At 44.0% G+C, this 25994-nt stretch overlaps 1 protein-coding gene across 1 annotated transcript in view; it reads right to left on the bottom strand.

Moving 5' to 3' along the window:
* Positions 1-3304: 3304 nt before the first annotated feature.
* Positions 3305-25994, bottom strand: part of SIAH3 (siah E3 ubiquitin protein ligase family member 3) — a 43727-nt gene continuing 21037 nt past the window's right edge. The window contains exon 2 of the mRNA XM_068675064.1: positions 3305-9337. Coding sequence (XP_068531165.1) covers positions 8744-9337 — 594 coding nt within the window. The 3' untranslated portion in view covers positions 3305-8743. The remainder of the gene's footprint in view (positions 9338-25994) is intronic.

The raw sequence follows: 25994 nt of genomic DNA, 5'->3' as shown, positions 1-25994 counted from the left end.
CAGAGGATTAATTTTGTTAATTAACATTAGCAGGGCAATGACGCTGTTTGAATTTTGAAAGGCAAAAAATGTGCTTTTGCAGGTACTGTCTTTGATGCTCACAGATGGGCACACCTCAGCATCTCAGAGGTTAATTAAGCATTTAGATTAGGTGACCCGTGTAATTAAATCATGGAGTCCTCATGTTCCAGATCCTCTTCTCTTCTCGGAGTGCTTCAGGATTGCCCACTTTTCCAGTTGGAGCTCAGATCCAAGCACTCCTTGCACTCCTTGATGCTTCTTTCTATCTGAAACTGGAATCCTGTCTCACAGCCTCTTGCTGTTTTTCTGCCTGCTGCATGTTTTGCGATGCCTTGTGCTAGTTTGCCTTAGGGTTAAATGTGTCTGTCCTGGGAAATGACATTGTGTTATGACATGTGGCATCTAGCACAAGGCTGAAGAGATAGCCAGGATCCCCTAACCCTTTGGGAGTAAGAAGTCTTGTGCAATTACAGTGACAAATGCAACCATTCCCTAAAAAAAAAAAAAAAAGTGTCTCACAGAGCAGAGCAGGGGCTAAAAGCATCACAGGAATAAAAAAGCCTAGAACAGGCTGTGGTTTCATTAGGGACAAATGAGGGAAGCTGTCCTGCAGTTTAATATTGCCCTGGGCTGCTGGGACTTTCTGCACACCTGCAGCCATGCAGCATTGCAAACCAGCATGGACAGGCTCCATCTCAGCAGCAAAAACCAGGGTTAACCATGAGTGACTTGAAATTGCCTCGATCACTGTCTGCAGTGAGTGACAACACATGCTTAGCATATACATTTTGTTAATTAAGCCTAACGTCCCAGTGGGGAAAGGAGCCATTTAAGGTTTCCTCATCTAGGAAGACTTGGTAAAGAATTGAACTGAGTATCTTTGAGCCCTGCAATGGGGCAGAGCTGCTGCCTGTGGAGGAATAAGGAGTTTTGTAGGCTAGGTGTTTGCTCTGGAGGCAAGGCAGTTTGCTAGGGAAGGAGACTGCTCTAGGGCTGTGCTTACACTGAATATCTTTGGCACCCAAGGAGTTAGAAGGAGGCTCTTCAGCATAGATGTTGATGGCAGGGTGTCCAGGAGCATCAGGACTGGAGATGGTCATGGGGGGTACCAGCCACTGGGAACCACTGGATCCAGTGTTGTGAGTGGGATTTAGGTCGTCTGATTGCAGTGGCAGCGAGAGGGCTCAGCCTTCAACATCAGCAGTAGGGGAGCAGGGGATGGGATCTGATGTCTGAGTTGTTTTCTTCCCCCTCTTGCTGGGATGATGAGGGGACAACCAGCTCTTCTTCCTCAGGGATGGTGACCCCCTACCCACCCGTGTTTGAGCTGGAGCTTCATCTGAAGGCTGCAATGCGAGCGACCGATGACGATGCTGAGGATCGCACATCACCGTGACCAAAATCAAAAACCTCCCCTGGCAGAAGTGATGTAAATGAGCAGAGAGCAGTAAGCAACCGGCATTTTAGTGACAATGAAAATGTTTCCCACCATCACCACTCTTTTTTCTGCCTTTCCCCAGAGGACATGAGACCAAACATTTATGCAGCTGAGTCAGGAAGGCCTCTCCTGAACCGCAGGCCCTCATGTGGGGGCCAAAATCAGCCTCGGTCTACACAGCTCTGTCCCAACACACTCCTGTTTCGTGACAAATAAGAGCCCAAGCCAGTTCAGTTAGCACTTCTCAGATGGGGGACGACTGCCATCGAGTCTTTTAACATGCAATTATACTTGGAAAGGTCACTCTGTGCAAACGATGCCGTGAGGCTCCATGTTTATTGACTCTCTCTCTTCCCCAGGCAATTTGCTCAGTTTACATGTAATGAGTAAATGCTGCTCTTGGCTGCTGCCCAGCCAAAGAGGTCTGAAAGCCAAGCTGTGTCTGCCTTCTGCCAGGGCATAGTGACCAAAACTAAAGGGTGATCCAGGAAAAAATGTTGACCTTTAGCCTGGGAGTGTATTTTCTTGTCACGTTTGCTTTCAGACACTTTGCTATAATTGTCCTCATCAAAATCCTCCCATTTCTTCCCATTTTCAGCCATGGATGAACTCCATCACTTGTAGTTGAGCTAGATTTTGGGTGACTTTTTGTCCCACTGACAACATTCACCTGCAGTGTAGCTCCTACCCTGGCTGTGCAGGTTCAGACCTGTTTCTAGATGTGTCTGCTCGAGGCAATCAGGAGAGGAAAATAGGGTTTATCACACTAGACAGTAAATCGGTCTTGCAGATGGCTGTGATCTGTAGAGTTAGGTTAGCTCCAGGATGGATGGCTGAACTGCTATGGGCTGAACAAGTGGCTTAGCCTAGTGAAGTGGTGGGACTGTAATGCCAGGATGGTTTCTGATGCTTGTGGTGACTTGGCTCTGGTTCCTCCAGGCTTTCAGCTGATGGAGGAAGAGCAATCAGGAGACGTGGGTGTGATGCAGCCCAGCACAGACAGCATGGTTAAGTTCTCACCCTCAATACTCTAAGGACAGATCAAATGCAGATGTGTTTTTAATATTATTTTCCCCTATATGCACAACCAACAATCAACATGTGTCAGTCCTCCTAGATAACAGTATAGAGCTGGTGAGTTTGCTGTAACCCACAGCCAACACCAGCTGGTACAAATGCACACTGCTGGAGGGCCAAGGCTCCATCCCCACTGTTTTTCAGTGCTGGAGGTATCACACGGAGTTGCTGTACAACAGCCACAATTTACAGGCTGTCAGGAATCCAGCCAGCCCTCCTCAGACCCCGGGGCTGTCCCTGCCTTCTGCCAATCTAGCAGAGTGGCCGCTTTGAGGCTTACCCAGAGGAGGCTGAATAAATCTCCTTGGCAGCTCTCACATTGGTCACACCTTTCGGTGGATATTTATCCTCTTCTTGCAGTCCCAGTTAAATATTTCTTTGAAAATACTCCAGAAGTGGCTGAGTGGGGGCTATCATGCGCCAAAGTTCAGCCCTCTCTGGCAGCTGGAAATCCTTTCCCAAGGACACGTCACGAGAAACCACTGCCCAGAGGCAACAATGCTATATTTCTGCTTCACTCAGGACTCTCTTAGCTCATTTTTTTTCATTTCAGCATTTCACTGAGTAATCAGGGTAGCCCTGAGACTGTCACTCTTCAAGATATCTTCTTCCACATCTCAATAAAGCAAAAGCACAGCCATCACCTGGAGCTCATTTTGAGTAATGATCCCCTTCAGAATCAGTTGCTATTTTTAAAGATGTTATCAGCCATGAAAGGTCTCACTGTATTATTATTTTATGCTGCTGTATTATACCGCTATTTATTTATATTACTGTAGTTCCCAGAGACCTTTCTGAGGCTCAGGACCCCACTGTGGAAGACACAGTGTGACCTCCCATGTTTTGTAGCCTGCTGTCATTGTCGGAAGCCAGAGAGGAACCTGTATCCAAAAATAGGAGCCCTCTCATGGAGATCTGAAACAGCCTAATGTTTTTGTGCAAGATCCTATTTAATTCTCAAAGCTAAGGGAGGGACTATCATTGATTTCATCTACTGTTGGGCTGAGCATCTCCAAAACTCATCCAGTGTCTCATCCAGTTCTGTGGTCCAGTCCTTTACCAAGGTTTACTAGAAGAGAACCAAACAGATCCCTGTGGGTATATTTTGTGTTCCTGCTATGAGAGGCAAAGATATAAGGCAGAGGCATCCCTCTCATGCATACACACTGTTGAGTTCAGCAGAGCCTCAGTGGAGCCTTGGTGTCTCAAGCCCTAAAACCATCTCTGTCAATATTAGTAGTTTTTTAGGGAGCAGTCTTAAAATCATCTAAGGCTTTGAGCCAGCTACCTGACAGATGTTATTTCCTATAGGTGAAGTAGGGATCGTAACATGAGGGAAATGTCTACATTGGTTGTGCTTGCAGCTCTTTATCAGGCCAAATGAGATTGGGGCTTCACCCTGAATGGGTAGGAAATGCAACACTGTCCCCACAGTCCGCTGGCCATGCAGTCCAGTCTGAAAAACAAGATCCTCTCCAGAGTTGTTTCATGCCTAGCTGTATTTGCTGACTTTTTAAAGTGGTCTCCCTTAATGGAGAAAGCAAGGATATCTGCGTTTCTCTTGAGCTCAAGCCAGTGGGACTTGACTGGCAGTGAAACGACTCTCGCTAAGCAGACATCCAGTCTGTGGCAAGAAGGAAAGTGCTTTTAAGACTCTGCCCCACATCTCACATTTTCTTTTGAATAAGTTTTATTTTCTTTGTCTAAGAGCCCCCATTTTTTTTTTTTTTCAGCCTGCACTACATGGACGTTAAAGCAGTTCGTCATTGTTGCCATGAAAGTTCAAAGCCATTTGTCTTCAATAAGGTTACTTGATGCAATTTCTAACTGCACGAACCCCTCAGTCCTGGGGCTTTCTACAAGATTAAGCGATGTATTCAGATAGGCAGTGTCTCGGGAGGATTTTCAGTACCTGGAAGATATAAAGCTCATTCTACATGAAAGACAGCAGTCTTTGTAATTGGTGTTTCCCATTTCCCTCCCACTAAGGTATGTTAGGCTCTTTTTTGGAGCCTGGTATCCCTTTGTGAAAGAAAGTACTGTGGAAACAGCCATTTTTGCAATGAATGAATGCCTTCATCCTTCTCTTGAAGATTATCACTGCCTGCTTAATCCTTCACATGTCTGCTGTGAAGGGACAGTGCCAAAAGGGGGATAAAGAAGCTATGCACTAATCTATTTCCTTTGTGGAGATGGAAAGAATGACTAGGTGAGAAGAGTCACAACAAAGGGTAGGAGGTATACATGTAATTTTCGGTTCTTCCAAAGACTTTTTGGGTGGTTTCAGCTGATACTTCCCTACCTTGGTGAGAGCTATAGGGGTGAAAGATAGCAAAGCTGGCTGCAGGTGCTGCCCTGTGCTACCCTACTTTAAAACCCCCTGTTTTTTCTCAGGGTCACCTGGAAGCTGCTGGGGGCAGAACTTTTTGTTAACTGTTCTGGTGATGGTACGTGCAGCAGAATACAGGCTTTGCTGTTTGCCCTTTGCTCAGCTGGTGTGAGCATGCAGCACTAATTCTATTGAAAATAAATAAATAAAAACTCTTGCTTGTGTCTGGACTGTTCACAAGTTGCAGCTCCTCTGTGTGAAAGTTGTTTCTGATCCATCTGGAGCAGAAGTGCATCTCTGTGTCCTTTCTGACAGACCCCACTCCCATCAAAGTGTTCTTCAGCTGTATTATGGGCTGGAAAAGCAGATAAATCACCTATACTGCAGCGCTGTCAATCAGCCTTAATTCCTCTGAAGCCCAAAAGAGAGAGTCATGTAGCAGTTCCCAGCAATTTATTGTAGCCCATTCATTTTATTATAGCCTTTTCATTTTCCAGAATTTACCATCGCTCCTTTCTTTAATAGCTTACCGGCCTGTATTCATAAAGGATGGCTTGAAATGTAGGATATGATATCGCAGTCCAGTGGGAAGGGGACTACTGCCCTACTTCTCAGCAAACCCCGAGGCTGGCACTGCTTCCTTGCACACAGCAAGATCCTTTGTCATGTTGAAGATGATGAGACCCGGGACGCTTCAGCTGATTTATAAGGAGTCGTGGATATATGATGCGAGCTTAATTCATAATGGGATTGAGCTAAAAGCACTAATGCTGTTTTACTGCGGACCTGACATTAACATTCACACTGTGCCTGATGGATAGAGCAGAAGAACCAGAGTAGGTTTTCTAGTGTGTCTGGTGGCTCAGCCTGATGAAATTATGGTCACAATTTGCTAATCTAGGCAGACGAAAATCCGTCAATGAACGCAAATATGTAAAAACTTTTAAATACCCTATCTTGTCTATGTAAAATAAATAAATAAATCAAAAATAGGACCAATACTCTCAGGTAGGTAGGAAAGCAGAATTTCACAACACCTGTGTAGCAATTTTTGCAAGATCTCATTTTCATCTGTATCAGAATAAGTGTAATTTCTTACTTCACAGAGATTTAAAGCTGTGTTCGTCATGTTTCTGAAGGTGTTTGGAGTGACTGGTCATAATACATTATAAAGATAGAAAATATTATAGTACAAAATTAACTCTAGAACCTAACAATTCAGAATCTCCTTTGGGAAACCAAGTTACAAGTGCCTTCCAGCCATGATCAGAGAGCTGTAAAAAGTGCTACATTATAGGCACTGAAAGAGAGCATGTAAACCAAATTTCAGTGTTGATCCTACTTGCCAGCTTTTCAGGATTTATGTCCCATCATGCAGAATATTTGTTCACCTTCACTTTATGGCAGTGAAGAATTGCTCATAGGCTTTGAATTATGAGGGAATTAGAATGTCTTACGTTGTAGAAAGTCATTAAATATACCCTTAAGCTTTTGATTTTTATGTAGAAATTCTTATTAGGATTGGTTTTGGGTACCCATAGTTCTGTTCTTCCCTAAATGTGTCTCCCTTTTCTGTCCTGGGAGTCTTCCTGGGCATATTTTCATCAGCACTCAAAGGTATTTGGATTTCTGAAATCCCTGCCAGAGCTGGGGCATTGCAGCTCCAGAAGGAGACAAGAGGATGTGTGAGGTGTGAGGAGGTCTGTGCTGGAGAGGTCAGACTTCCACCGGGCCTCCAGCATCACAGAAACTAGAAAACCAGGACACTGGCAAGGGATGGAGATGCCCATCCCAGAGAACTGCTGCCACCATGCTCATCCTGATAGAAATAGACTGGTTCTTTGGAGAGGGGCGTGCCCCAAAATACAAACACTGCGTTCTTCATTTCAAGAAAAGGTGTCAATGAGTGAGAAGTAAATGGTCTGGAACAAGTGAACACCTGAGGAATACACCTTCCTCTGGAGCTGGTTGTGATCGGACAGCACAAGCAGCTTGATGTTAGGTCACTACAAAGAACTCGGGAAGTTTAAGCTAGAGGAATTGTTTTTCTTCGTGTTTTATTGCTTTTGCTTTTAGTTCAGCAGCAGAATATTTGCCAGAGGAGCTGGAGAAGCCAGTTTCAGTCCACAAAAATGCCAATGATTTATTTATTACCATCATTTAGGGAAAGGGCAGCAGTTGCTGGTTCTGAATATTTAACATCTCAGGGAAAAAGCAAGCCACTCTGAAGCCTGCATGTTCCAGTGAAGTGCTGCAAACCAGCACATCCCCTGCAGGATTTGGAGGTGGGAGAGCTGTGTGGGTATGTCTCTGCATACTCTTAGAGGGACCGAGACTTCTTCAGACCTCAGCCTCCATTCTTATCTGGTCATGAGCAGCCTACTGAAGAGGACCTGGCTCCCTTCTGAGAGGTGACCTGCTATGAAAGCCCAGGTGAGGAGGTAACTCAGAAGGTGCACTACCTGCATTTCTCAGGAAAATTGCAATTTGTTTTACTTCATGCATCATTTATAGTAATTCCCAGGAGAGCAGCAGGTGGAAGAGATTGGCATCAAGGCTCTTCCCTACCCAAAGCTGGCTATGTGAGATGCCTTTTGCAATGATGGAGAACTGTTCTTAGCTCACTCACTCCCCACCCAAGGGAGGAGTGCCTCTGACCACTGCTGTCTGTACACTCAGCAGAAGAAAGGGACCATCATAACCCCACAGGTATATAGAAGAAAAAAAAAAAAATCAAGGTCCTTTTTAAAGGAGAACATTCAAATCTCATAGCCAATTTGCAAACAGCTATTCCAGCTTTGTTGTTTTAAATCAACCAATACTTAGCAGCACAAGCTGGGGGGGCTAAGGGGCACAGAATTCAATAATAAGATCAGTACACAAATTAGGGACTTCCTGCCACTTCATGTTCTGAAAATCTCATTTGTAGTACATGAGGAAACAGTAGATAAAAAGGTGAATGTCCTGTTTGTAGGTTATGGTTATCTCCATCCTGGCAGCAGAGCATCTATCAGGACTCTGACTGCATCGTGACACATGAATGAGATTCAGCCATGCTCACAGCGACCACCCACTAGCTGTCGTGGCTGATTTAATGCAGGATGAAGCTTCCAAGGCCCAGGCTCAGTGGAAAGAATGACTTTTTCTTCTGAAATGTTCACAGTCTGGCTGGTGAATGCTGCCTCTTCAGGAGATAAAGGGAGCTCGGAAGCCACAAACTCGCTGGGGCTTGGTTGTGATCATAGTACAAAAGTTAAATCTCTGGTGCTGGTGTGGAAAAACCACAAGGAGGTCAGTAAATGGTGCAAAAGGAAGGTGGGGGGGAGGCACAAACTTCCTCCGACAGTCTGAAACCTGCTGCAACTCTATTCACTTGAGGTCATTCACTGCAGTGCACCAGTTCCTCTGAAGCTGCTCTTGAATCAGTGATGAAGGAACCTGTTGCAAATTGGGTGCTCCTGTACCTTGGTGGAATACTTTACCTTTTACCAGGCATGGGGGCCTCCTTAATACCAAACGAATCAGGCAGACAACAAAGGAAACCCATTTTCATGGCATTCTCAGGCCAAAGGTTTCTTTGGGTCACCCCTGGTGCACTCTCCAGGAGAGCAGTGTTAACCCGAAAGGGCCCAATATTGCTGGGAGGGCGCCAATAAATGGATTAGCCTCTTTAAAATTTCTCATAAAATTGTATTAACAAAACGGTGAGTACATTACACAGAGACCGTAACCACAGGATGTTTACATAATGCCCACTGTGGACCAGTACTAAATACCATAAAAGACCTGAGACCCCCCCCAAAACGTCTGCAAGTTCTGGCTCTCACGAGGCAGCAGGAGCACCGTGATTCCTCCTTCTCCTTCTCCTCCTCTTCCCCTCACATTTCAGCCTCGCCGTTGTGAACTTTGCTGGTGCTTATTGCAATTCCTATCGCTAGGCTCCCATTATCGGAGAAGAGCTGAGCCAGGGAAGTGTTCAGCACGAGGCAATCCCCATCCGAAATGACGGAGTCCACGCACTCCAGCACCGACCTGGGGGTCGCCTCCCACTTGAGGCGCCTCTGGTTCCTGTTGAGCTCGAGCCGGTAGGTGAAGTTGTCGGCTTGGGTCGGCGTGCCGATCAGCATCATCGTGGCGAAGAACTGCGGGTGGCCTTCGTACTTCTCCTGCTTCCTGAGGACCAGCAAAAACTGGTGGCCAAGGCAAGAGTGCATGATGATCCAGTCTGTGGGTGCGGGCAGGTGCATGTCCGTGGCCAGGAAGACAATCTCTGCCCCCTGAAGGATGTTGATGCGGTGGGTCTGCCTCAGGTGGGACACCACCACCTCCAGGTGGCCTTCCCACGGGCAGGAGAAGAGCGGGCACGTGCAGGGAACCAGCTGGGGGTCGTGCACGGCCTCGTGGTGATGGCAGGGAGGAAGGCCGCCTTGCTCCGTGGACGTCTGCGCGGCTGCGCAGCGGGTCGGTGCATACTGCGAGAAGAGAGAAATTACACATGATAGCAGGACAAGGAACACATGCAGGCACACAATATCCCACCTCAAACAGCATCAGAGTCAACATCGGGAACCCAACTTCCTGAAACCAGACTGAGAGCAAGGGCAATCCAGGCCTGGATTTGCACGGCAAAAGGTGCTGGCGGCTGCCTTGCTCTCCAGGAGAAGAGAGAAAACCATTTGAGCCATGATAAGTCACTTTAAATGAAAGTGATATATGTGTTTAAAGAGCGATTTCATTAGTTCAGGGGGGGAAATCTGATTAAAAAGAAAGAAAAGCCCAAAAATACTAGGACAGCATGGGGCATTTTATATAGTTATGGCTCTTGCAGCTCAGAACAAGGAAATGAAATATGTATGGCTTTATTATTCTTTAATGAAACACACTGGCAAATACAGGCATTTCTCCTGAAATGATATGCTTTATAACACCCATAATTTGTGAAATAAAAGTCAGTTTTTATTGTATACGGTGCCTTCATTTTTTTTTTTCTGGTCAATGTATTTGTGCTTAACTGATGAGCTCTCCTACATAAATCTTAACCGGCTCTCAAAGGTGGATAGATGGCAAATTTAGGGCATTTTTATGCTAAAGTTAATTTGGATTAAGGTAAGGCAGCTAAATGGAAAGGCAGAGGCTCTTGCAGAACGATTGCATGTGAGGACTAAGAAGCAAATCGCACTGCTTCTGTCAAGCGGACATCGCTGAAGAGAAATGAGTAAGTCTTACTCAACCCAAAGTGTGTCCACATGTAATGCTATTCAGGAAGAGTAATGGCTCTGCTGCAATAACTCTGTGCGTAGACAAACCCTCAGGCATGAGCATGACGGTCATGATTCATCCTACCTAATTTTAAGCATTTACTTCAGCCATCTGAGACAGAAACCTGGTTACCTAAGACTGTCTCTGCAGTCAATAGAGGGATGCAGCCCTTTCCACCGACTGATTCAGACCTTAGCTGGAGTAATTCACCTGCAAAACGTGGCACCGGCTACTGCCAGAGTGACCGAGGCTGAGATCCAGTCTGTCTGGCTGTTCCTCAGTTTTAGGTGCTCATACATAGGAGGACACTGTCTCCTTCTGAACTGCTTTGGAGATGCTTATAAAGAGTGTAAAAATTAAGGGTACATATATAAATATGTACATTTTGTTTTAATATATGTTTTAGGAAGATTCCTGTAATTCCCCAGGTACCCAAGTGAGAGTGACTGCAGTCTGCTGTGGGATTATAACGTGGAGTGGTTAGGTGGGATAAACCAAGGTTTTTATATCCATGCATGGATCCAACCTCTTCATAGCCTGCACTTTTATTAGCATCTTTCCTTAAAAGATTGAGGAGGTTTCTGTACAGGTACCTATGAGGGAAGGCTAGAAAATATGAGATGGTTAAAACCCTGCCATGTACACAGTTGCACAGCCTGGAAAAGAAGATGTAGGAGGTGCAAGCCATGAGACATGCCCATTCAATGCAGTGGGGAGTGCAGGGAGTACTCCACCATGAGCAGTATTGGGGGCAGTCACTACGGGGGCAATGCCATACCTGAGGTCCAACCTCTGTTTTCCCACATTACACCATTATAACTGCTCATAAACCAAAGGAAACAACAAAAAACTGAAAATTCAACTGCTAGCCTCATCTATGTAAATTACCTCAATGTTGTGTTTTGAGTTTTTCTGCCCCATGTCTACTCATTTAAACATTTGTACCCAAAAAATAAAACAGGAGCAACATGGATCTAGCATCTAACAGTTGTCCTTCTCAATGCCACATCCAGACTCACAGTGGTTCTTACTGCCATCAGTTTTCCCCCCAAAACTTGCATTTTTACTTTCCAGGACATTTTGGAAGGCAACCTCATGGATCAGCTGTCCAAACTCTTGGATAACTGGGGCTTCCTTGCCAACCAGGATGACCCATTTCTGGGTGTCCATTCAGGATCTCCATTTGTCAGTAGTTGTCTGAGGGACATGACAGCTAGAGCAGGGTTATGATTGCTGCTGCATAATGCATGGCTCTTCCCAAGACACTAAAGGAAGATGTTTCTACTTCCTCTGACATTTGCTATGAAGAATAATTGACAATTTAAGCACTGTTACTGGACTTCATAGCTTTTTCTCTGGAAAATTATTATTGAAGTAGTTCTGTCCTACTTTTTGGCTTTCTTATTTTTTTAGTTGTTTTACCGTGTAAAATTCAGGAGTATAAACTTTTCAACAAGATAATGAATTGAGGACGGATAAATGACTATCATTGTCTGGGAAATAAAGCAGGTCATTATAAACTAATCGAGGTTTGTGGCTTTAGCTGCCTGCTTATCGCGATGGGATTGCTGAAGAGGAGTGGTTCACGCTTAATTCCACATTAATTTTTGCATCCCATTAGGATGAAAGTTATGGTTAATTTAAACTCTTTTGGTGAAGGAAGCTACTGCAATGCTAGATCGTAAAAGCTTTTTAAAAAATCCCTGAAATGCTAATTGCCTCGTAAAATGAATTCTAATCTCCCAATCTAATACAGTGGGTGTGAGCAATTACTTTCTCTCACCAAACTGTTAATGCAACATTAGTGATTATACTAATTAAAACTAATGAACTCATACTCACATGCTGATAAACCTCTCAACCACTCGACAAGTTCCAGCCTTCTATGAGTTTTATTTAACTCCTCTTTTGGAAGATGAATCTTAAATTAACCTCTTGAATAACATTCAAAATTAGGTTTTGAAATGCGAAGCTTTATAGACTGTGTATAATTCCTCTCCAAAGATTATCAGAGTCAGAGAAACCATTTCCACTGAGGATGTAATTGAATTTAAAAATGCATTCTCCTAATTTGATAAGCTTGGACAGCAATGGTAGATCATCCATCTAAGCTGTACTCAAGGTAAGAAAATACAAGTGTCGTCAAAATCGTGATATGGCAATCATGATTCATGGCTCAAAAACTGGAAAAGTAATTTTCAGTGATCAATTTATTCACTGTATCTAGCATCTTTCCTTTATTATTTATTTATTTATTTATTCATTTTGTGTCTGTGTGTGCACAAACAAATGAGAATTCCCTTCAGCATGTTTCAGTTTTGAAATTTTTTTCATGAATCACTTCAGGAAAGGATTTTTTGCTCTAACTTCAGTCAGCTCAGGTTTGGTGAAAATTCTGGATTTTCTGCACAATCCAGATGATCTATTTTTATTCCCAGAGTAGGTGAGAATAATCTTCAAAATCTGGTTTCTGAATCACTCAACATTCCTGTTTCTAACTACTGAATTTTGTAATAATCTGACAGAAACATTTTAATTTTCCCCATCTCTGTGCAAAATGTTTCACAGAAAACTATTATTTCACTTTGGGGATAAGTGGAACTACTCGGGTGCCTGTGCCATTGCTGGTCTTTCATATGGCTGTGAATTGAACCTCTAAAATCGAAAGACAAAAGAGGCATAAAATGGTCACCTTGAGTGCATTTAAATACTTAAATATTTATGGACTTTTTTTTTTTTTTTTTTAACATGTTTAAGCTTCCCCAATATTTACTTTCTATAATTTGTTTCCTGATTACCTAATAAAATTAAGTTTATTGCATTGTTTTATTAGTCCAACCTTATTCTCAATAATCTTTTAGCTTGTTGGCCAATTTCAGTCAAATTTAACCATGTGATAGAAGTCTCAAAGACTTCATTTTTTGACTGCTTTTGCGAAAAGATGCAGCAGGGTTGAAAATTACGACCCTTTTGTGTCTCCAGAGAAGAATAGCTTGCCACATGGGCAAAATCACATTTTCAAATATGAGAGAGCCTAAACACTGCACTTTGAGTCCAAATGTAATATCAGACAGCAGAAAATCCACATGAGACAGCATCTTTATGAGCAGGAGAAAAGGCTTCAGTCAGAGTACTCCTCATTAGACCTGCGATAATCCAGTCACGAGACACGAAACCCCAGGAAAGCAGGATCTGCTGCTCACAGAACAATTTCTTTTTAATGATGTAGCTTATTACAGTGTAATTCTTTGTACATTTGGCAAAGAGCAATTTACAAATGCACTGCACTTTTCTTAAACACACACTTACATCTGAACCTGGGACACATTGCTTCTGGGTCCTGCCTCATCCTTCTATAGACTTTCTAATAAAAATTCAACAAATTGCTCCAGGTATGACTCATCTGTTCTAACTTTGACATTTGAGGAGTGGGTGGCTAAGTCTGAAGTGCATCAGCTCCTTTTACAACCCATGCAGAGCTCCAGAGTGCAGTGCTCTTTATCTCAAGACAGACCAAAGGGAAGTCCCCATGTGCACTGCTCTCTGCACACAGGTGGGATCACTCCCATCCTCAGGGCAGATCCATGTTTCCTTTTTTCCTTTTTTTTTATTATATTTTATTATTTTTTTTTCTATTTTTTAACCAAGGGCAGCCCCCTTTTAGACAGGAGGAAGTTGTAGCACTACAGGCTTCTTCTGCTGTACTGGAGACAACAGAGTATGTGGAGAGAGAAATGGGTGGCTGTCCACACATGGGGGTAAATCCCTGTGTCCTTTGCACTGTTACACCTCTGGTCACCAGTGACTTGATAGAAAATCTACTCAGAGCTTGTCTGAAGCATGGTTATTAATCCATTTAGCAAATTTGGAAAAAAAAAAAAAATCTAGCACATCCTGAAAACCAGTGTATGTTGTCCACTCTCACAGTAGTTTCCCAGTTAAAGACTTTGATTAGAAAAGGATTCAAATCCCCAGGAAGTTGCCCAGGAATGCCTAAGCCAGGTGTGGAATAACTGGTGGGACTTGCACTGGAGCTTGGTCACTGTGAACTCCAAAATTCAAGCAGAGTCAACAAGAGGTAGAGAAGACACACAAAAATCTCTGAGTTCAGATTTGAAAGCCTCAAAGACGGGGCCTCCACCCAGGAGAAAGGGCTTTGGTACAACTCTTCTTGCGTGGGGGATCTTTTGTGTTTTATCTAGCAAACTCTTTAAGTCATCTGTGGTGTAAACAGTGGAAACAGAGGCAGCAACCCTGGCCAGCTGAGCTCCTGATCCTGTTGGGTGCAGATACCAGCTACTTCATGACTCCTTGAGCCCCCATTTCTTCAAGCAGGAGGCTGTCCCAAGCAACCCAGCTCCTTGCAATTAAAGTCCTGATTTGCAGATGAGAGAAGGATTGAATCCAGGCCTCTCACCCCATGGGAGAGGACCCACACCCTGAGGGTGTGGTGTGAAAGGAGGGCAGACAGCACTGACAGATTGTGGAAGAAATACTGCTGCTCAGTTCTTCAAATAAAAGGTTAAATGTCATCTTTCTGCAACTCCCAGTGTTCCCCAGTGCCAGACAGGGAGCCTAGATGGCTCATTCATACTTTTAGTTACAGCAACACATATCGTGTGCAAAAAATGAGCTTTATGTGCCTGTGAACACTGCAGCGAGTGCTGAGAAGATCCCAAGGAGTGAGGACAATGACTCGTTCACTGCCTAGTCAATAAACATTCCTGAAAGCAAAGCAGGTGCTGTGAGTAATCATCATTTTCCAGACACTTCACACCCGTGCAACTGCATTTTATCTGGGGATCACACACATCCTTTTAAACGCTCATTAATTCACATAAAACCTGAGGTGTTTGCTTGGTGAACTCTGAATGCCTGGACAAGACAGCCATCCCAGACCAGCAGGTAATGCTCCCTCTCTACCCCTGTCCAGCTTTAGCACACCCTGGGACACTGCAGCTTAATCCTTCTCCTGAGAGGGAACCAGTATCTGCTTCCTCTGTGGATCCAAACTCATTCCTCCTCAACCATAGCTTTTTAGCTGAATTACGAGGGACTTGGTAATAACAACTTGAGTTTTTGGGATAACACCTCTTCATAGGGGGTACTTGATTCAAACTGACTTCAATATATATATTAAAATACACATACATATACACAAACAAATACACCCCCCCTTATCGTACATAAACTCATAACACTTGCAGATCTGTATCAGGCATTTCTGAAAATAACACAGTGGTAAAAACGCATCGCTTTGTCCAGGCTAAACCATCCTGGTACATTTTTATTTAAAAAAAAGTCTGCAGGTGGGACCTGGCTGATGGAGTCCCATTTATTTTGACAACGTGTTTATTTTTGCTGTCCTTGGCAATCACCAACAATATGAAGTTTAACAAAAGCAAGTGTCGGATCCTACCCCCCAGGTCCCTTAACCACAGCAGATGCTTTTGGTGAGAGCTCCACAGTGACTTTCAGAGTTTCTATTTAAACAAATTGGCAGTGAAATGTGTTATTTACTCATTTTTCTTACCATCTTCCTCCTTTTACCTGTCTTTTTTTTGAGAGCCTGGTCCCTTCTCATCTGTATGGAAACTGCTCCAATAATTTCCTAACTCTCAGCTTCTTTCTGCCTCATAAAAGCTCTGCCACCCACTAACATCCACCCCCATGCTACTTACACCCACCACACAGGGACAGATGCTCCAAGGAGCTATAAAGGTGACATGAAGAAACTAGTGAGTCTTTTAATCCTGGTCTCCAGTTAATTTCTCCTCTGCTATTTTTTAGTATGCTAATGAGATTTTGTAAATCTCTCAGATGAAAGAAAAGAGAAGAAAAGAAAAAAAAAAAAAAGCCCTCAACCTATTTAGTCAAAAGCTCTACTTCCATATCTGAAATTAAGAAGTTCAGACCAGGGCTCATGTTGGGGATTTATTTAAAATTTTAATTACACAGAATCCTATTCATTATGAATGCATCAGTTGAATTTCTTAAGTACTGAATAATAGCTGTGGCTTTGGCAGTGGGGAAGTAGTTGTTTTCTGCACTATCTAGTGGCAGCGAGAGGACAACTCCAGGCTCATTTTGCTAATCTCACTTTGCAACATAATCAAGCATGACTTGTTGACACGGCGCACAGTATGTGTTAATGGCTCTCCTCATGCTAATGACACACCTCTGAGCATGCAGAGAAAATCCTGCTTTAGTCCGCGTCCACACTGTTGCAACCACACATCCTGGCAGCAGAGGACCCTGAATTTTAGTTGAGGCCACACGTTTTCAGAGATATTTTTGGAAAAAAAATAAAAAAAAAAGAAAAAAGGAAAATTGTTTTTTAGTGTTAGCTATAGATGTAACAAAAATATGTTACAGCATTTTCAGCATATCCCAGATGGAAAGAAAGACATTATTCTCGAATTAAAATGCCTTGCTTGCTTCTCAAAAATCAGGCTTTTCAACATAAACTGTCATGCAGTTTTGAAATGCAAGCAAGAAAATATCAAGAAACTTGACATTCTTCAATACATTGCAAACAACGTAATTATAATGAAATATAAACAGGCTCCACACTAAAGCATTTCTGTCTCAGACAGACTTTCCTAGGGAGACCCAGGCAGACATCAGCGGGGTGGAATGAGGTCATGAACTCCATCTCTCCTGCTCTAAAACCAAGTTTGACGAACCTCCCATGTGGATAACTTCTGAAACTTCACAGATTTCAGGCTGGAGACAAACCACCTCAGCCAAAGCTGCAAATGGGAGCAAGGCCACAAGGGTCCTCTTGCCTTTACCCTTTAAGACCTTTGCAGAGGCACCCCAGCAAGGATCTGAACTGAGGCTGTTTTGGTTGTAAGTCTTCTTCTGCAGGAGCTGATCTACCATCATGACCATGGCAGGAGTGTAGACAGACTCTGCTTCCAGCACAGGGAGCTTCCCTGATCTGCAGATGGCTGCTGGGGGCAAATTCAGGCCCCAGAGCTTGAGCTGCAGCTACCAGAGGTGGAAAGGTTGGGAAGCTGACAGTCAGAAACATGGTCTTCCTCCTCCTCTCTTGGTAGTTTAGAGATAATTTGAGCATTTGCTTCTTTGGGGCAGTTCTGGGGGTCCCTTTGCAGCAGCAAATGGTGACAGACTGCCCAGCCTCACAGCAGGGCTGGAGCCATTATGGATTTAGGAGAAGCTGGGCAGGAGGGTGAGATGTGCACTCAGGACCTGAACTGCAACTTGAATTCGCTTTGCTGCATTTTAGGACTGGGCACAGTGCAGTAACAAGAAACCGTAGTACAGAGTATTTGGTGTAACATTACAGCTGCTGATAGGTAGGGGCATGGGGATGTTTACCCTCTTCTCTTTGGACAGGATAAAGATTTTATATCTTGTTCAAAGCAAGGGCAATGCCTCTAAACACCATCCCCTTTGGCCACACAGGGAAAGAATCAGGAGCCAAGGTACATGCTATCAGCTCTTGTTCCAGAAACGTGGTATATAACCACTGCTTATCAGCAGATCTCTCTTGATGCAGTGCTGGTTGTGGCTCTGGGTGATGCAGTGAGCAGCCTGCATATGTAAAAGGAGATAATCCAAAACGTAGAGTTATCTTAAGATTCACTTCATGCTTTATCCACTTTGTATTTTGTATAAAGCCTGTTAACAAAGTGCAAAACCATTAAAGGCTTTAATTAAAAGCAACGTGATAAAGTAGTTCCTGGCTGCATCTGCTCTGTCTGATAGGGAAGGCAGAGTTCATAAAAGCCCTATATCTGACCTGTTGATTTTGTGTTTTACATTCGCACCGAGGAAGAAATTAATATGGAAAAGAAAAAAAAAAAGAAGAAGAAGAAGAAGAAGAAGAAATGATTGCCCACTGTGCTCATAAACTTACCAGTTCAGACTGGCTTTAATAACTCATCATCCAATATTCATTTACAAGTTACTACAGTAACAGCATGTCTCCAAGAAGAGCAGATTTGCTGGTCTCATCTGAGATAATTAGACCAAATCCACCCCTAGACAATCAAAATGCTTCCCTTCCATCAGGCAACCTCCAGCTATCACAATTATATGACATTTAAATTCACTAACTGCTCTTTCAGGAGCGCCGAAGGACGGCACAGGCATTGCGGATCTGCTGGAAGGAGATGAGGGGGTGGTTGCTGAGCAAACCTACAACCTCTCTCGGTGGGAGAAATGTCTCCAAACCCATCCCAACCACACAAATAGGGCCAAGGGTGTGCTTTATGGGTTATACATTGCATTTTTCTTGCAGCTGTCATGGGGTAATGCACAACTGCCCTGGGCTGGGGCAGTGTAGGTGGAGCAGAGAGAGACCACAGGGCATGCAACACCACTGACATCTTATATGGCCTCGTGTGGTGGAGATTGTGCTCTGGTTTTGGGAACATTAGAAAGAGAACAGAAAGGGAAATAAATCATGCTGTACTCAGAGTAACTCTTCTTTCTCCTCCACATCCCTTTTTGTGGACACATTTGGTTTTGTATCACAAATACTTCTTTTAATTTTGTACAAATCATAGCTTGTACTTTCTTCTTCCTCCCCCTCAAATTCTCAAAGAATAGTTCTTCTAGAAGTTTTCTTCATACCGGGAGGATGCAGGTGGAGAGAAAGAACAGAAAGGGAGGCTCAATTTAGCCAGAAAGACAATATTCCACCTACGGTAGGAAAATTATCTCTATTAATAGAGTTGAAGTTTAAAGCAATAATAATAATAATAAAAAATTCTAAGTTAACATTCAGGCTTATGGAAAGGTACCAGCTCAACATCTCCCAGGTTTGCAGTGCTCTCTCTTCCTGCAGAACTAGCAGAGCAGAGAACGACAGTGTTCATTTTTTTCCACCCTGTCCTGTCAAAATGCCTTAAATCTGAGACAAAAGTCTTCCTTAGCCAGGAGAGGTTAGGTCAGTCACCATGCTTCCCATCCTGCAGCACAGTCTTTTGGGGGAAGGAAAGCCCTGGCATCCTCTGGTCTCACCAGTGAACAATCTAGATGCAGGACACCTGTTGCCCAGCAGAGCCACATCTCATAGTTTACTTAATTTTAAAGCTGGGGAGACCCTTGCTGGAAATCCACTGGCTAGGCTGTGTAGGTCTGATTGCAGCACCATGGGCTCTTTTTGTCAGCTTTGGTCTCTGGATCTCCATCCTACCCTTACCATTCCTGAGGATTAAGGTTGGGGTTGGGGTTCCTCCAGTGGAGGAAAGGGAGCGGTTTCACAAGACGTCTCAGCTACCAAATAAGATGCTCTTGTACTTTCTGCCTCCTATTTTTCTGCCATTTTGTTGACCTACTTGGTGAGTTGATTCAGCCTCCTAAACCAGCAGAAAATGATTCCCTTTTTAAAAACTGATTTACTAGCCCATTTTCATGCTGTCCTGGTGGGATGAATTGGTCATTGAGTGGTCAGAAGTGCCCCAGGAGCAGGGCTGGGCTAGGAAAGCAGCTGGAATGGGTTGGGGATATAGCGGGGTAGGCAGGAGCTACTTGCTTAGTGAAGGCTGTTAGGCACCTACAAGTCTCCACGTTGTGTCAATATATCTTCCATCTGTCATTAAACTCTTCATTTCCCTACTTTCACCCTATGAGTATACAGCGATGGCTCACCCTGAAGTTTCCAAATCCACAGTAAAACCAAGTAACTCACCTTTTTATGTCAGAAAGAAAGACGTTCAAATCTGAGCTACTCACCTGAGGCTCCCTTAATATAGAGATAAGATGTACCTCCACAGAGCACTTCATCATCCCATGTTGAGCATCCCCATCTTCGGGGAAAGAGGAAACTACTGTGTGGTGGCTACAGGAGATGTTCACTTCTTTTCGTTGGGTAGAAGTAGAGCTGGGGTCACCGTCCAGAACTGGACATCAGCCCTGGAAAGTTTCCCACGTTCAGTACAGCAGGAGAGTCATGACTCGGAGCAGCGAAGGGTGGTGGGAGACAGCCACCGTGACTGTTTAATGGGTGATTATGAGCTGCCTATTTGCCTAATGCAGAAAACCCCTTGAGCTGACACATTTTCTTCCTGGATAAGGACTGGAAATCCTAATTTTCAGGCTTCTAGGTTTAACAGTGAAATAAAACTAATTTACAGCTCCTGCCATTAGGAGGACAAATTTTCATCTCCGTCCTTCGGGTGAGAGGCACTATAACAAATGAATGATTACTGACCCATGATACCTATTAGAGATTACAGTTGGGTCATCTCATTTGTTGTTTTAACACATGAAATTAAGAGCCCTAGCAGGGCTGTCACAGAAATTGAATTGATAATGAGGTGAACACTGCCTGCACCAGAGGCTTTTTCTGGAATTGCCTGTGGGAAAAGCCCAGAGACAACAGGACCTTGAGCTCTAGGCCTGAACTGTGGGAGCCCAGCGGGACTTTCCACTTTGCCACTTGCACTGGCTTCCTTCCATTATTACCTGGAAGTGCAATCTAGCCACCAGGAATTAGATTTCACACAGACAAAGGAACAGTTAACCACATACTTACTTGGGCCTTTTGCTTCTATCACTACCTGCAGCTAAATTGCACACCAAAGAGGTTTTAAATCAAAAGGAGGTAAATGGATAGGCCAGCTCATTCCTAACACCAGCCGCCTTGCCAGAGCCTGCACACTTAGCATGATGCTGATTGCAGGCTGGTCCCTGCTGCCAAGTAACATAGCTGATCTCCTTCAAAAGCATCCTCGGTGCTGGGAAACAAATAATTTCAAGTTTTAAGGGAAATACCAAAGAATGCCATGGATCTTGCTTGTTCTGCTTGATGGAACATCATGACCTACTTGTTCATATGGACTCTGAGCTATGAGAAGGCAAAAGCAGACCTTAGAAGTCCTGCTGAGTCTCATGTCAAGATGTATTTAGCTTTTGGTCATCCCCTCCTGCCCTCACAGTTTGCTGGCTGTACATCACACAAGTGATCTGTGGTCTCATTGTCTGAGACTCTGGACTCCAGCTGCACCATGGACCCTTAAATCTGACAGCCATCTGTGATCCAGCAGCATCATTCCTCCCTGCAACCTACCCCAATGCACCAGGCATTTCCAGTCATGCCAACGTTGTCCCATGTATTGAAGAAAAATAATTTGTCAGAATTGTAAGAATAGGCTGCCCCTAGCAACTATCAGCTAGTTATTAATTTTTGTTTGTTTGTTTGTTTAATTTTCTAATCTAATGCAAGATGGAAAACTGTCCAAAGGCCCTTAAATCGTAGATGTCTCCTTAGTGCATCAATAGACAGAAAAAGATACTCTGAGAAGTATCCTACCCTTACTTTGTAGAGTTGGGTTGTATCTTCCTCTTTCTTTCAGGGTTTCATCTTAGCACTGGAATGGAAGGAAATTAATACTATAACCTCTTGCTGACTGGTCTTTCTTCTGGAGCACATCAGCAGAACTAGCTGTCCTGTTTTCATGGGCTCAGGAAAGCACAGGAAACAAGAGGCTCTGCAAGGTTGTGGTTTGAAGCTACACGTCAAGAAGAGATTCAGATTCAGACCATACACCAAAAGCTAAAGGATCAGTGAAGGACTTTGTATCTTCACTGTTTTCTTCCATCCATAGCTCTTAGGCCAGTACACTCCAGCACAGAAGAAGGCCATAGGAACACAGCGCCTCTGCCATTGCAAATTCAGCAGTCCCAGTTCTTACCAGTTTAGGATGCAGATGGTTTACCTTACCCCTGTCTGGGGCTTTGTCAGCACTGGTGTGAGCAGCTAACTTCAGGGGAGGCAAAGGAGAACCTGTTCTCACTGAAAGTGCTGATGCACTTATAATGGGAAAGCTCCCATTCCTTTTCTGTCCTTGCAGTCCCAACTCATTTATCACAAAACGCTCTGTTTCCCCAGAGCTTCTTTGTCTCTCTGGAGGACTCTCGAGGCTGCTAGGTCAGCATTGCAAACTCAGACCTGTAAGTCACATCTCCATTTTGCTTCCCACATGAGCTTTCTCCTCATTTATGCCCATTGTTTCATTGTTCCATTTTATTTTATTATTTTTTTTTTTTCCTACATGAAGATCTGTTTTAGTTTTTGGGCTTGCTCCAGCACCATTTTCTGAGATTATAACCAAGTATTGATTATGAACAGATATATTACAGGGGCAATGCTATTGAGGATACATTAAGTAAATGGAGGAGCCGGCCCTGAATGATTCTATGATTTTATGCTTTTTCTTCCTTTTGCTCCATTGCTGTTTATCAGAATGGCAATTGGCAGCAGCAGAGGTGTACAGGATCTAAACCAGCTGTGGCTTAAACTAGCCAGGGATCATCCAAATCAATAGGTTATGGACAAGACTCTGTGTTGTGTTAAATAGCTGTGGGTTGGTACTGCCCTAGGTTTCACAGTAGTTGTGTGGATGACCTTGTGAACTGAGAATGATTCAAGGAAAAAAAAAGTTATGATTCAAGAACCTCATCATTGCGGTCATCTGCCATATTGCTCAGTGTTTCATTTACACTTATTATCACTCAATATTTTATTTTCTTCTGCCCTTAGCAAGGTGTCAAACACTGGTAACAGTGATGACTGGCTACTAATTGTCAGGCCATGTAACCCGGGTGGTGAAGTAAAAAGGACAGTAAAAGAGCAGGGAAGGGGAAACACAACCATAATGCCAAGCAGTGGACATCATGGTAGAAGATGAAAGTGAATGTTTCAGGATGAGGAGTGGAAGTTAAAGAGATTTAAGCAGCAAATTTACATTAATATATGAAGTAAGCTACAACTATTTCTTAACAGATAAACGTAAAAATGAACATCAGCGACATCAATATCACCCAAAAGTGACTTGCAGATGTGTTTTTGCTGGAGATCCTTGCAATTGGCCTTGCCCTGCTGACTGTTGGTAGAGAAACATATGTGGAAAAGTTAGAGAAGACTATATATGAAATAGCACCATGTGCAGTTCAGATCATCAGTAGCTGTAAAACGGCAAAGTTATAGTTTAGTACGCCCTTCCAGTTCAGCCTGGCATTATCCTGATGCTGGTATCACCAGGCTGTTTCTTTCCACTAACTGTAAGGGGTGCTGAACAGGACTAAGCTGAGCTTAGATACAGACATTTGATTTTTTGCTCCCACTTTTAGCCAACATGAAACCCACCCTGCCTTGGCTCCCAAGCTTCCTCTTCACCCCCCCCCCCCCTTTTTTTTTTTTTTAATTCTGCCTCTTTCTGGTCCATCTGTCTGACTGCACACTGGCTTGTCCCCTTATTGCCTCAAACATGTCCCCATCTCCCTATGTTCTTCTTAAGATTACTGTTTTTATGAGTTTAGGTTCTCCTACTGACACCACTGCTTTTCACTGAACACTATTCTAACCACGCTGCTGTCAGCATCCCACTCTGAACTCAGACACTTTTAGGATCTCAGCTAGATGGCTGGAGTACCTCCATTTGCCCTCTTTGTTGTGTGAGGATGTACCTTGACAGTGACTCTCTGGCTGATGAACTCTATACCTAGTGGTCCCTTATGTGAAAGACTTCATGTGATAAAGCAAGCAGCCCTGTTTTCAGCAGGGCTTGCAGCCTATAAAGGGCAGTGATGCACTGGGCTTATGTACGAGGCCTAGACTGCCAAATGAAGGAGGTCTGTGGGTGGATGTACCCATCTTAGGTGACACAACCTGGCTTAGTCTTTCCCTGAAGTGACACAGAGCAGATTGAATGCATGCCAAGGATCATGTGGTATAGAAGGTCAAGGCCCAAACCTCAAACTCAGGCCTTATCTCTAATTTATTAGCCTAAGATACACTTATACAGGCTTCCCTGGCCCTGTGGACAGGTGGTTCAGTGGTTCAACTCACAACTCACATGGTGTGGCCTGCTGGGAGCAGTCCTTGGTCTCTCCCAGCCGTTGGCCACCATTTAGGAGAGGCACCTGCTGGCATGGGTTAAATGTGGAGAGAGTGCTGGCCATCATGTATCATGGATGGCAGCCAGCACGTGGCTGGGCCTTGGCCTGCTGTGGTTTGGTGGATACAGCCATACCTAAATTTCCTGAGCTCAAAGAAGGCTCAGCTTGTGCGGTCACATCAGGAGAGTTCATGTGGTGCCTGAAGGTTAATGGTTGCATTGAGTCTGTCAGCCTTCAGGGTCATCTTCTGACACTTTCCCTAAGCACTTGGGCATTTGGAAAGGAAAAGTAATAAGCCCTTTCCCATCTTTCTTTTGACATCTCATGTCAAGATGCAGCTACATGTCGGGTACGTGTGTGTTTTTATAAGGAACTATGTAAAAAAAAAAGCATCCCTTCCTTCAAGTGCATGCGGTGTCAGCAGCTCTTTTGGAACAGTTTCAGCTCCTCAGCTGCACCGCAGCCCTTCTGCGGCTAGAAGAGGGCATTCGGGCTTTACCTTCCCTGTCAACTGAAGAGCACTGCTCTGCAAACTGCCCTTGAAATCAATGCAGCTGCTATATTAGAAATACTTAACACATAAATTGTAGGACACGGAGGCAGTGCGCGTTACAAGGCATGATAAGCGTGCAGCGAACCTGCTGTACAAGCTCATTTCAAAACCCAGCACGGACACCTTGCTCTTTCTCCTGCTTGGTTCAGAGCCTTAAAGGGTGGATGTGCCTGTGAAGGTACGTGGGCAACCCCATCCAGACTCTGCTCAGCCAGAAATGGGGCTGAGCTTTCTCATGTCATATATTCATATTTTTAATGCTGATGTACCCACACTGCAGATTCAATGGTAAAATGAGATTCCCTACCTAATTTGGGCACTTAAATCTTGAGGATGTCACTGGGTGGGCAACAGTTAAAGAATATTAAAACAGGAATAGAAGTGCCATACCTACGTTTTAGTAAGTGCTACCATGGGTCTTGATTGTGTATGAAGTAATAAATAATTATAAATGTGCACTTTACTGTGGAACAGCTAGACAGTGAGGGTAAGAATGGGAGTTATCTGTGCAAGTTTTCATGTGCCTGGGCATGTGAAAGCCGAGGAGACCACTGTAAAGATATATCCAGACGGCGTTTTTATTTCCAAGCCCACCAAGGAAAACTACATCTACGTGTGTAACTGTTAGAGCCATATCATCTGTGTTCACAAACCTGAGCCTATAAAAAGACAAGCTCGTTTGCTGGGGAAAGGATTTCTCCGTGAAAAACCTAGAGGTTCTTTCGACGTGCCAAATTGATTTCTTTGTCTTCTCTTCAAGCACGAATATCAATTAAGCTGAGGTTATGTCCTAGCTTAAAAGCAGGGTGAGATTTATGTGAACAATCAGTTTCAGTTACAGGGAATTAATCTTAAGTGTATAGTACAGGCATAGGACTGCATTACTTTCCTTTTATGTCATTTGTTTCCTGATACTGGCACTCGGGAGCAAGGGTATCTCAAGTAAAATTGGCTCCTCATTATACATCCAAATCCCATCAGCACAGCTACAGACACCTGGCGAAGGGTCACATTCAGTTGAACATGCTCAGCTGCACGCAGGGGACATCGTGCTTCAGTAGAGGCACCTCAAGGTTTCGTAGACATCGCTGGGGAAGGAGCTGCGTCTCTGGGGGACAGCAGCAGATGCTGAGCAGCCGCAATGGGTCTCGTTTATGCTGGAGCAGTGCATTTCTCACATGGCTGCGTTACTGTTGTGCCACCCTCATTATTTCTGCTGTTATTATTTCTCCAGTGCCGAATATAAGAGATACCTCGTGAAGGACTGTATGGAAAGGAAGAACCACCATAAATCCAAATTCTTGGCTGAACAAAGCCACCACTGTAGCCATTGCTCCTACTCGACTGAGCAGTGCTGTTACAAGCACAGGGACCGTGGAGGCTTTCACAGTTTGGGTAGTGACATGAGGGAAGATAAATTTAGGATTTAGCCCTAGTTTCTG

Source organism: Anas acuta, chromosome 1 (genome assembly GCF_963932015.1).
Source record: "Anas acuta chromosome 1, bAnaAcu1.1, whole genome shotgun sequence".
NCBI lineage: Eukaryota > Metazoa > Chordata > Aves > Anseriformes > Anatidae > Anas > Anas acuta.
The sequence above is the reverse complement of the archived record's forward strand: the minus strand, read 5'-3'. Positions and strand labels throughout refer to the sequence as shown.